The sequence below is a fragment of the Equus quagga genome, chromosome 21 (assembly GCF_021613505.1).
Source record: "Equus quagga isolate Etosha38 chromosome 21, UCLA_HA_Equagga_1.0, whole genome shotgun sequence".
Classification (NCBI taxonomy): Eukaryota; Metazoa; Chordata; class Mammalia; order Perissodactyla; family Equidae; genus Equus; species Equus quagga.
Genome location: NC_060287.1, coordinates 40,959,359 through 40,971,673, shown reverse-complemented (window position 1 = coordinate 40,971,673; position 12,315 = coordinate 40,959,359). Strand labels below are relative to the sequence as shown.

General features: G+C 39.6%; 1 protein-coding gene across 7 annotated transcripts in view; it reads right to left on the bottom strand.

Moving 5' to 3' along the window:
- The window catches only part of DIP2A (disco interacting protein 2 homolog A), a 145,515-nt gene that overhangs the window by 81,497 nt on the left and 51,703 nt on the right, over positions 1–12,315 (bottom strand). For 6 of the 7 annotated variants that reach the window (XM_046648006.1, XM_046648007.1, XM_046648004.1 and 3 more), the window contains 3 exons: positions 9,330–9,449; positions 7,677–7,886; positions 3,543–3,671 (listed from right to left, as the gene is read on the bottom strand). In XM_046648006.1, coding sequence (XP_046503962.1) covers positions 3,543–3,671; positions 7,677–7,886; positions 9,330–9,396 — 406 coding nt within the window. In that variant the 5' untranslated portion in view covers positions 9,397–9,449. The remainder of the gene's footprint in view (positions 1–3,542; positions 3,672–7,676; positions 7,887–9,329; positions 9,450–12,315) is intronic. The other variant, XM_046648003.1, reaches the window with a different exon arrangement.

The window sequence follows — 12,315 nt, the reverse complement described above, 5'->3', positions numbered from 1 at the left end:
GGAATCCAAATAGGCAACGAAGAAGTAAAACTCTCGCTGTTTGCAGACGACATGATCTTATATATAGAAAACCCCAAAGAATCCATAGGAAAATTCTTAGAAACAATCAACAGCTACAGCAAAGTTGCAGGGTATAAAATCAACATACATAAATCAGTAGCATTTCTATACGCTAACAATGAACTAACAGAAAAAGATCTCAAGAACTCAACCCCATTCACGATCGCAACAAAAAGAATAAAATACCTTGGGATAAATTTAACCAAGGAAGTGAAAGATCTATACAACGAAAACTACAAGATCGATGACAACATAAAGAGATGGAAAGACATTCCATGCACATGGATTGGAAGAATAAAGAGTTAAAATGTCCATACTACCTAAAGCAATCTACAGATTCAACGCCATCCCAATCAGAATCCCAATGACATTCTTTACAGAAATTGAATAAAGAATCCTAAAATTCATATGGGGCAACAGAAGACCCCGAAGTGCTAAAGCAATCCTGAGAAAGAAGAACAAAGCTGGAGGCATCACAATCCCTGACTTCAAAACATATTACAAAGCTACAGTAATCAAAACAGCATGGTAGTGGTACAAAAACAGGTGCACAGATCAATGGAACAGAATTGAAAGCCCAGAAATGAAACCACACATCTATGGACAGCTAATCTTTGACAAAAGAGCTGAGGGCCTACAATGGAGGAAAGAAAGTCTCTTCAACAAGTGGCGCTGGGAAAACTGGACAGCCACATGTAAAAGAATGAAAATCGACCATTCTTTTTCACCATTCACTAAAATAAACTCAAAATGGATCAAAGACCTAAAGATTAGGCCTGAAACAACAAGTCTTCTAGAAGAGAATATAGGCAGTACACTCTTTGACATCAGCTTCAAAAGAATCTTTTCAGACACCATAACCCCTCACATGAGGGAAACAATAGAAAGAATAAACAAATGGGACTTCATCAGACTAAAAGAGCTTCTTCAAGGCAAGGGAAAGCAGGATTGAAACAAAAAAAGAGCCCAATAATTGGGAAAAGATATTTACAAGTTATTTATCCAACAAAGGGTTACTCTCCATAATATATAAAGAACTCACACAGCTCAACAACAAAAAATCAAACAACCCAATCACAAAATGGGCAGGGGACATGAACAGACATTTCTCCAAAGAAGATATGCGGATGGCCAATAGACACATGCAAAGATGCTCATCATCACTAATCATCAGGTAAATGCAAATCAAAACTACACTAAGGTATCACCTTACACCTGTTAGAATGGCAAAAATATCCAAGACCAAGAATGACAAATGTTGGAGAGGCTGTGGAGAAAAAGGAACCCTCATACACTGTTGGTGGGAATGTAAACTGGTGCAGCCACTATGGAAAACAGTATGGAGATTTCTCAAAAAGTTAAAAATAGAAATACCTTATGACCCAGCCATCCCACTACTGGGTATCTATCCTAAGAAACTGAAATCAGCAATTCCAAAAATTCCAGGTCCCCCTATGTTCATCACAGTATTATTCACAATAGCCAAGTCATGGAACCAACCTAAGTGCCCAGCAACTGATGATTGGATAAAGAAGATATGGTATATATATACACAATGGAATACTACTCAGCCATAAAAAAGGACAAAGTCGTCCCATTCACAACAACATGGATAGACCTTGAGGGTATCATGTTGAGTGAAATAAGCCAGACAGAGAAAGACGAAGTCTGTATGACTCCACTCATAGGTGGTAGTTAACATATAGACAAAGAGAATTGATCGGTTGTTACCAGGGGAAAGGGGGATGGGGGGAGGGCACTAGGGGTGAAGTGGTATACCTACAACATGACTAATAATGATGTACAACTGTAATTTCACAAGGTTGTTAACTATCATAATCTTAATAAAAAAAAATAAGCAAAAGATTTGAACAGATTCTTCTAAAAAGATATACTGATGGCATATAACCAATGAAAAGATGCTCAACACCATCAGTCATCAGGGAGATGCAAATTAAAACTATGATGTATGAGATACCCCTAAACATCTATTAGGATGGTTAAAATTTAAAAACTGACAATACCATCTGTTGGAAAGGATGCAGAGGAAATGGAACTCTCATCACCAATGATGAGGAATGTGAAACAGTACAACCACTTTGGAAATCAGTTTGGCAATTTCTTAAAAAAGTTAAACATAAACCCACTATATGAGCCAGCCATTCTATTCCTAGTATTGACCCAAAATAAATGCAAGTATATATCCACACAAAGGCTGGTATAAGAATATTCATAGCAGCTTTATTCGTAATAGCCCAAAACTGGAAACAACAAAAATATCCATCAATAGGTAAATAGATAGACTGTGGTGCATCCATAGAATGAAATACTACTCATCAGTAAAAGGAATGAACTACTGATACACATGAAAACATGAGTGAATCTCAAAATAATTATGCAGAGTGGCAGAAACCAGACAATAAAGAGTAAATACTGTATGATTCTATTTATATAAAATTCTAGAAAATACAAACTAATCTTTAGTGTCGGGAAGTAAATCAGTGGGTGCCTGAGGGGAAGCCAAAAAGGGCAGAAGGGAGGTATTACAAAGGGGCACAAGGAATCTTTTAGGACTGTTTGAGTGTGTTCACCATCTTGATATTATAGGGGTGGTTTCACAGGTGTATACATGTCTTAAATTTATAAAATTGCACACTTTAAATATGCGCAGTTGATTACATGTCACTTACACCTCAACTAAGCTCTTAAATTTTTTTTAAAGAATAATAAATAAAATTTAAAAAAATATATCTAACCAAGAGAAAGCCTGCTTCGTGCTAACTCAGTATTTTCCTTTTGCACCTGGACAAGGAGCTGAAAGACTTTGACAAAATTTGACCTACCACTTAGAAGTATCAAAATACATGTTAAAGTCTTAGATCTGAGATCCTCTGGATTTTTCTGCAATTCAAATCTGGTACACTGGAAAGAAAACATCACATGATTTTGATAAAGACACTGGAAACTTATACCTTTATACCAAAAGGAAATGGTATAAACGAAGACACAATAAAAATCAGGCTGACATCCCCATCCTGCACATCAGAAGCTGTGACTGCTGTTGTGCCGATTTCACAGGCTGCTGAGGATGGAGAGTGCGCTACTGATGCATCCAGCTGCACACTCACAGGGAGACCTGCTCCACGTGGCCACACTGAGTCCAAACAAAGAAACTTGCCACAGCTTCTCATTTTCCTACAATATTATAGATCAAACTCCTTTGCACTCAATTTAAATTTGGAGGCTTTTCCTCCGTACTCTCCATGTTCCCCATTTGACCAATTCCATGGATATTCCTGATTACTTCTCCACATGATGCTTTCTGCAATGTTCAGTGCACACACTGGTCTCAGTTTACATGCACTGAGTATGATAACAGATGACTGGCTCAGGTTTGCTGAAGCAAATCCACTAAAGCGAAGCTCAGTACCTGAGGAGAGAACCTGTGCTCTGCTGTTTGAAAAAGAGAGAGGCATGCTCACCACCCGCTGTTTCCAGGATGCTCCCGCTGTACCCCCGAGGGACACCTCTCACGGAAGCCAGCTGTGGACGCTCACAGTGTGAATGCTCCACAAGGCCGGTGGTGACATCAGGAGGGGCAGAGTGCAGATCTGCTTTTGAAAAACAAACCCAAAATAAAAGTGGCTGTTAATTCAAAAGAGTATTAAGTTGCTATTTCAACCTCATTCAACCAAAGCTTCACTAGCTGAGCTCTAAGCAAGGAATGCAGTATTCTGATTGATTTTGTTTTTCTAGTTGACCAACGTACACTGGGACCCTGTGAACTATGAACTCCCAGACATGGCATGTAGCAATCTGTGTGCGTGTGCATTGTTCAGTTCTCAAAGGGATCTAGACCAGAACAACCAACTACAGCATAGAGACATTTAAAATCAATTGTTATTGGACCATTTTTTGCTATATTACAAAAAAATAGCCAGGCTTCTATAAACTACCCCCCATTCCCTAAAAAAATATGTTGGATGTCATGAAGACAAAAGACCTATGCTGGCTTCAAAGAATAAATCAACAGAGATAAAAACTACCCCCACTGCCAGTTTAACACATCTCACTATTAAGAGACTATAATCAAGTTCTTAGAGCAGAATGTATTAATGTCACATTTAAAGACAAACTGTTAGATACAGAAAATGTTTAAAATCACTCTTTCCATCTTTGTGTTTAATTTTCAGTGTATGGCACATTTATCTGTTGGGAACACTGGCTGACTGTAAGTTGCTACAGCATTATCATTACAATTAGGTCTACCACTGGGAAGGCACCATGTCCGTATCCCACCATAACACTGTGTGCAGACACTTGTCCGCTTGTAAGAATCAACATTAGTCTCTGTCAGTAGAGATCTGTATAATCTGTTTAATTTCTAATGAATATTCCTGCCATCACAAACGGCACCGTAACACTTTATTTCTTTTTATTTTTTTATTTTTTTGGTGATGCAGATTGGCCCTGAGCTAACATCTATTGCAAATCTTCCTCTTTTAGCTTGAGGGAGATTGTTGCTGAGCTAACATCTGTGCCAACCTTCCTCTATTTTATGTGGGATACCACCACAGCATGGCTTGATGAGCAGTGCTAGGTCCACGCCCAGGGTCCAAACCTGCAGCCCCAAGGCCACCGAAGTGGAGTGCACGAAGTTAACCACTACATCACCAGGCTGGCCCCTCCAAGAGTTTAATTTTTAAATTCCAATCATTTGGAATCATTTTATAACCAAGGCAGAACGCAAACTAAGAATTTTTTATGTAGAGAGATTAAATTATATGGAAGCAAAACACAAACTCACTATTTACATAGCAAAATACACCATTTGGAAAAATCTAACTTTAGAGACAGTGTTTTCACAACCCTTGAAAAACCTTAACGTTGATGAAATTAGCACTTTAAAATCTGCCTATCACGAAGTTCTTTCAGTTTAAAAAGAAATCTCTCCACCCTTCCAAATCTGGCAAAAAGAATAAATGATTTTAACAGTATTCATGAAAAAAGACATAAATGATAATCTTAACTACAAAGCACTTTTTAAAATAGCTATTTTAAAAATAAACGAACTACATTCAAAATAAAAATGAACTACTATAACTAAAAATACTGCTTTTAAATATAGGTATTTATATTTGTGTCCAAATGTTTTACGTATTTGATTTCCTTAGTCCAAAATTGAAAATGACATATTTTTAAAATTACCTTTACCTAATATATTCTACCTCAAGTTTTTTACCTAATATATTCTTCTTTCTATATTTCCTTCCTTAGCCCAAACTGAAGAATTCTCTAGGATGATTATTATAATATAGAGAGGGAAATTGAGTATTTTCAGATTTAGAAATTCAAGTCAACCATATCAGCAAACATCTAGCATATGAAGGCTACAATCCACAGTAAGGTATTAAATACAGCCCAAGTTAAGACTGTTAAATTAATCACACAATGTGTATGTGAGGCCAACCAAGTGGGATGGGAGAAGAGATGGTCAAAGCCACACCTGCAGAAGTTGGGAGTCCTCCATCCATGGAGGTGAAAACCCACCTTGTAAATCTTTACAGCCAGAGCCTTTCAGAGAATGAAAACACCTAACTCAAACACGCCTTACGGTTAAGTGCTTTGTTAAAAGAGCCCAGAACCGGGCTGGCCCCGTGGCCGAGTGGTTAAGTTCGCCCGCTCCGCTGCAGGCAGCCCAGTGTTTCGTTGGTTCGTTCCTGGGCGCGGACATGGCACTGCTCATCAGACCACGCTGAGGCAGCGTCCCACATGCCACAACTAGAAGAACCCACAACGAAGAATATACAACTATGTACTGGGGGCTTTGGGGAGAAAAAAGAAATAATAAAATCTTTAAAAAAAAAAAAAAAAAAGAGCCCAGAACCACTGAAAGTCAAGGGCTGTCTGGTTAAACATTTTGAACTGTGCCCAATCTGTCATGCTAAATATGCTTTTATTTCTAACCCACCAGGAAACAACATTTACAACAGCTCAGCAATGGCTAATATACTCAAACTATAAATGTTCTGCTTACTTTACTACACTGTCTCACCTGCAACAGAGCTTCAAGAAGCAGAAATAAGGTAAAAGAACATCCAAAACTACTTTTTCTCACACCAGAAATATCTGTGTATTTCAAATAAGTCAAATCACCGTCACAAACAGAGAAAAAATTTAACAGTGCAAAAGCTGTTTTTCAAGCTATCTACTCTAAACTCCTTGAGGAAAGGCGCACAGTAACCACTAGTCATTCAAAGGACACTAAGGAGAGCTACCAAAACAATCTGGTGGGCTGTTTTCCAAAGGGTCCTTTTCTTGTAAAACAAGCAGCCTGGCACAGCCCTGATAGCCCGACCTCCAGACTCTCCTGTTACCCTAGGGATCTTGGTGGCTTCTCTGTGTGCAGGAAGCAGAGTGAGGAGTCATGAGTTCTCACCTAAGACTTACATCACAGCAGAAGACAAATGCTCAACAGAAATGTGCAGACTTCGTATACTGACTCAACAAATAAAAAATGAGGAGCATCAGCGATGTGCTCACAGAGGACGCTGAGACAGAAGTTGCTGGCTACTAAAAACACCTGATTTACTCCCAGTCCAGCCAAATGACCAAGATTTTACACAAAAGCAGCTCAGCACCAGTGCCTGCCTGAAGACTGTTTCACTCACTAGGACCCCACTGCAAACACCATCCTTCCTGGGTGCACTGCTGGTACACCATTTCAATTTTAGCAGAACAGCAACTAACAGTAAAGAAAATGAACAAGAATCAAGAAAACTGTGTGTTAGCCCTGGCTTTACCACTAAGCCAGCTGTGTGATCTCAGGCAAGTTACAATCAACCTGATGTTGTGTCTTCCATCCATATCTAGAAAAAAGAGGGGGTTAAGATGAGGCTTCAACAATATTGATTGCACGATCTAAGGAGTACATTTTTTTTAAGGGACTAGTGCGAGAATGTATGTGGGCTTTGCATGCCAGCCACACACAGCTAACTAACTATGCTACTATTTTTGTTTAAAAAATATCATTTCAAATGATGACAAGTTTGCAATATTTTCCTTTCTAAGTTTAATATAATTTCAAGGATTAGATGATTTGGAAAAGATATACGTATCTTCATGATTTAGCTTTCACTGACATCTCTTTTCAGGTTGAAGGGTTGTTTAATCCGGTATGTGGAAGAAGAAAAGCCAGACCATGGCTACAGCCCCAGCTCCCTGCCTTGGGACCACCCAGGAGCAGGGACAACTGACAGCTCCACAGCTGTGCATACAAAGCAATGAGCAAAGGGAGACAGTGTAGAGGCCACAGGCCAAGAGTGACTCTCAGGAGCAACCACGGTCACATCCAACTGACCATGCACCCTGCACCTGCCACCTGTGCCAGACCACCCCTCCAGAGCAGGAGACAAGACATCAAGAAACTCCGCGCACTTCTCGGGGTCCACAGGGGTGGCCCACAAGCCACAGGATCTGGGACTGCCAGACCACAGAAGCATCAAGAACTACTTTTGTTACCAAAAAGACATTTTTCTAGATGAAAAAGAGAAGGTGGGTCTTGATGAGCGCAGAGGCACCCCTGTCCTGGAGGGGCCATGGCAGCTGTTACTGACCTATGTGGGCGTGGGCCGCAGAGCCTGCGAGCGTGGCGGCGGGTCTCCCTCCCGGGTGAGATGAGGTGGAGGATGCAGAGGATGAGGTGGACGAGCCCTGAATGACCCGGTCGAGCCAGGGCTCGACGTTGGAATGGCTCTGGAGCGAAGTGGAGGCAAGTCGCCCGGGTCGCCGTAAAGAGCCCTCATCTTCTGAGGCAGACGACGTGTCTGTGGTTAAAATAACGACGACAGGCATGATGTAGGGACAAGTCCATGAGCGGGTGGTTCCCACACTGGCACCTGGGTTGCCCAGGCCTGCACTGGACATGCTTTGTGCACTTGCACAGCTGCGCCCAGATGTGGTTGCCCTCACCCTACCAGGGCCTACATTTGACCGACTATAAGATCCAAGGGCCCTACTCAGGACACTGGTTTCACAACTCCAGCTTCCCCAGAAGACATAGCTTCCGGGGCACCACACACTGGCAGTAAAGACAGCCCCAACTCCAAACCAGCCTCAGCACATTCCTCAGTGGGGTCTCCAGTTCCAAAGGAGACCCAAGTGTTGAGTGCTCAGTGAACACTCAGTATTACTACTGGGTGTCCACTCTGAGCCCCACACCACCTCCACACACGGCTGGACATTCCTGGGGAGGGCCAAGCTACACCTCCTGGGGCAGAGTGGTGGCCACAGGGGCCACAGCCCAGAGCCCTGCCTCAAGGCCTTGCTGGGTCTACCTGCATCCTGTTAGGGAAGCAGGAATGAGCTCTGAAAAGAATTCCTTCCCAATACAACAGCCTCAGTCAATGAAATTTACTGTGAATTAAGGTTCTATTAAGTCAGTACAACTGTGCATTTTATTATGGGTTTCACAATTATTAAAAAGTTCTTTAAAAAGTGGGTAGTATCTATAGTTATATTTAGTAAAAACAATAACTTGACAGCCATTTCTAAGATTTTTTTTCAACAATGTAAACTTCTTTTTTTCTGTAGCAAGGAAGCGTTATCAAAACCACTAAACTATCTTGTGAATCTGGTGTGTTCGTTTTTACTATATCATCAAACCAAAAACTAATGTCACCAGTTTCATGACTTAAATAATAAGTTGGGCAACAGTAGTTAAGTGCACAGATAACGCAGTCGCTAAACACTATCAACATCTTGTGTAGTTTATTAAAACACATTACTGGTGAAGAGAAGCTCCATATAAATCTTCATTTCTAATGGTAACATCAACAAAACAATAATAACAAAATAAATCAAAAAACCCTCCAAATAGCCTTATACTTTCCCATTTAAAGCCTGGTAACAACACAGTAAATAATAGTTAATAAGATGAGAACAATTTTAAAATCGTGAATTCAGGGAACTTTAGCATTCTACTAGGCACTTATTTGAGGTTCTTCTCTTTACTAAAAGACACAAATAGCACCTCAATAAAAAATTGAAATCTGTAGAAAGCAAGTATCCCTGTGGGTAAGAGTCATACCATGTAGACTACGGATTTTCAGGTAAGGAATATTGCACATATACAAACAGTCTTAACCTTCAATTTTTCCAAATTCTCACCACAGGTCAGAAGGATATTCCAACTCAATGGGAAACAAATGTTAGGACATCAGGCTTGTGAAACACCCACATAACCCATTCCTGAGATCGTTTATCATTACCTGGAGGGGTGTAGGTTTCCACAGACGAATGCACAAGAACAGAACGTCTTTTCGAAGGCATAGGCATCTTCCTCTCTTTGTACTTGGCCAAAGCTGCTTGCACGGCTTCAGTGTGAACATCTACACAGAAACAACAGCAGTAAAATACTTTTCATAAGACTGGTTACAAAGTAATAAAATTGAACTTCCTGTTTTTATTTGTTTTCATTGAGTACAAAAGGAACATTTCTTTAAATATCCCTTTGTTTGCAGATTTGACTTTGGAACCATGTAAATATTTTCATAGTTATAAATCAAAACTAAATAAAAAAGAAATCCCCCAAATTGAAAATAAAATGAACCTAAATGTGTCTCTAGTTGTTGGCATGAACTATTCCAAATGACTTAAAACACTGCAGTTAGACTGTTTAACCTGTTCCTCTAGAGATATCTACTCAAGACAAAAAGAACTGCATAAGAAATTTAAACCCTTGTCACACTGTTTGTGGTAGTGAGGGCACCGTCACACTGCAATGTTTGTAGCACAAATGAAGAGTGGTGTGATAGTGTGCTTCTATCATCCCTGGGAAGCCAGACACTCAGGAAAGAGAGAAGAGCTACAAATGCAGGTAAAAGAAGGGACGAAAACTCTGCAGTCCTGAATCAGAATGGAAAATATCAGTATGGACGCATGTGGTACTTTGTCTTTAAACAGAATGTCTTACCTCTATCCACCGAAAATGTCTAGAAACAACAGTCAGCCCAACAGCAAGGACTATCCCTAGTATGTAGACTGTAGTCTTAAAATTCCATCCTTACTAAAAGGACCCTGAGAAATGGCAGATTCTAGGCCCGGGGCAGGAGATGCACAGATGAGCCTAGAACATCTTATCCTAACAGTCAATGAGGACAGGATCAAACACCACAAAGGCTGTGGAGCTGAGTGGAAGACATTTGCAAAGGCTAAGGATGACACAGTTTGAATCTCAATACGGATAAGTGCTAGAGTGGATTGAATATCAAATGCGATACTAAAAAACAAGATAAAAGAAAAAGGAAGGAAAAGAGGAAGCAAAATCAATTGGCTGCCATGAAAGGATGCCAGTGACCCAACCCATTATTTTGGAAAGGAGTAAATAAATGAAAAGAATTGAGCATTTATCCTGGATCTCCTGTAGTAAGTGAGGAGAAGTTTCTCTTGACAGCAGTATGAATGAGGACGGATGACAGAATCCATTTCACCATTTTGCAACCTTAATGAATTAACAGATCGAGGAACTGAGTGTCACTGGCTGCCAGCACCCCAAGGAAGAGAGAGAATCAGGCGTACTGTGCCTCTTGATGGAAGAACACAGTCCCATCTCTGAAGAAGTCTTATGAACAACTGAAAACCCTCACCTGACCCTCATGGAGCCTAGGAAGCTGAGGAGCTAAGGACTACATCATAGAGGAGCCATCAAACACATAGCCCAGGTTCTTCCACAGACTGGAGGGAGGGAATCCATGAATTAAGAAACAGTAAAAACACCTATCAACCATTAGTGATATATACATCTTATTTGGATCCTGGGTCCAAATAAACTTTTTAAAAAGCCATACGAACATGTGGATATTTGATATTAAGGAATTATTGTTTATTTTGTGATAATAACATTATCTTTTAGAGGAACATACATTCTTTTCAGATACAGAGACCAGGAATATTATCACAACTAAATGAAATAACACAAGCTCTGAGATTTGCTTCAAAATCATATGGGAAGAGAGGAAGTAGGTGGGTGAAGATGAATGAGTACAAGACTGAGCACGCTTGGGAGCTGCGGATGATGAATCCAGAGGGGTTATTACATTATTAAGTCCACTTTTGTACATGTTTAAATTTTTCTCCAACAAAATGTTTTTAAAACATTTAGAAAACTTACAGTGAAATGGTTCATAGGGTGCTAGTCTGGAAAAATGAAAAATTCACATCTAGATGTATTAAAATAAAATCTGCCAACATCAAAGACAATAAGACAATTCTAAAAGCTTCCAGAGAGAAAGGGTAAATCATCTTGAAGGATCAAGAAACAGACTGATATAACTCAATAGTAACCACTAGATGCAAGTAGGCAACATAGTCAGAAGAAAAGTGTTGAACCTAGAATTTTGTATCCAGCCAAATTATCACTTGAACATGAAGGTCTAATAAAAATATTCCCAGGCATACAACTGAAACACTCATGGAGGAAGGTGCTCGAGAGAGAGAGACAAATCCAAGAGCAACAGCAACAGATATGGCAGTGACTGTGAGCACACACTTTAAACTTTATTGCTGTCTTAGAAACAAATAAAAACATACAAAAAGATTAAAAACACCCAGAACTAAAAATCTAGACAATATCAACACAATAAGATATAAACCAACAGATCCAAGAAGCTCAACAAACCCCAAGCATAAGAAACATAAAGAAAACCATGCCAAGGCACATCCTAATCAAATCACTCTTAACCAGTTATAAAGAGAAAAATCTTAAAAGTGCCAGAGGAAAAAAAAGACACATTACACACCAGGGAACAGTGATAAAAAACAAACTTGGTGGAATGACAATACTGATTTCAACAATTATTATTAAGCTACAATCATTAAGAGAGCATGGTTTTGTCATAAAGACAATTACATCAATAGATCAGAATAGAGTCCAGAAATAGAATCACACATATATGTGCAATTGCTTTCAGACAAAGGAGCAAAGGCAATGTATTCCTCACAAATGGTGGGGGACAACCAGATATCCATATGCAAAAAAATAAGCTTTGATCCACACCTTGGACTCATACTAAAATTAACTAAACTATGGATCATAGATCCTATTTTATTTAAGGTAAAACCTAAAACTAGAAAACTTACAGAAGAAGACACAGGTGAGAATCTTTGTGACTTTGGGTTAGGTGAAGATTTCTCAGATACAAGAACAAAAGCACTATGCATTAAAAAAAATTGATACGTTGGACTTCATTAAAATTA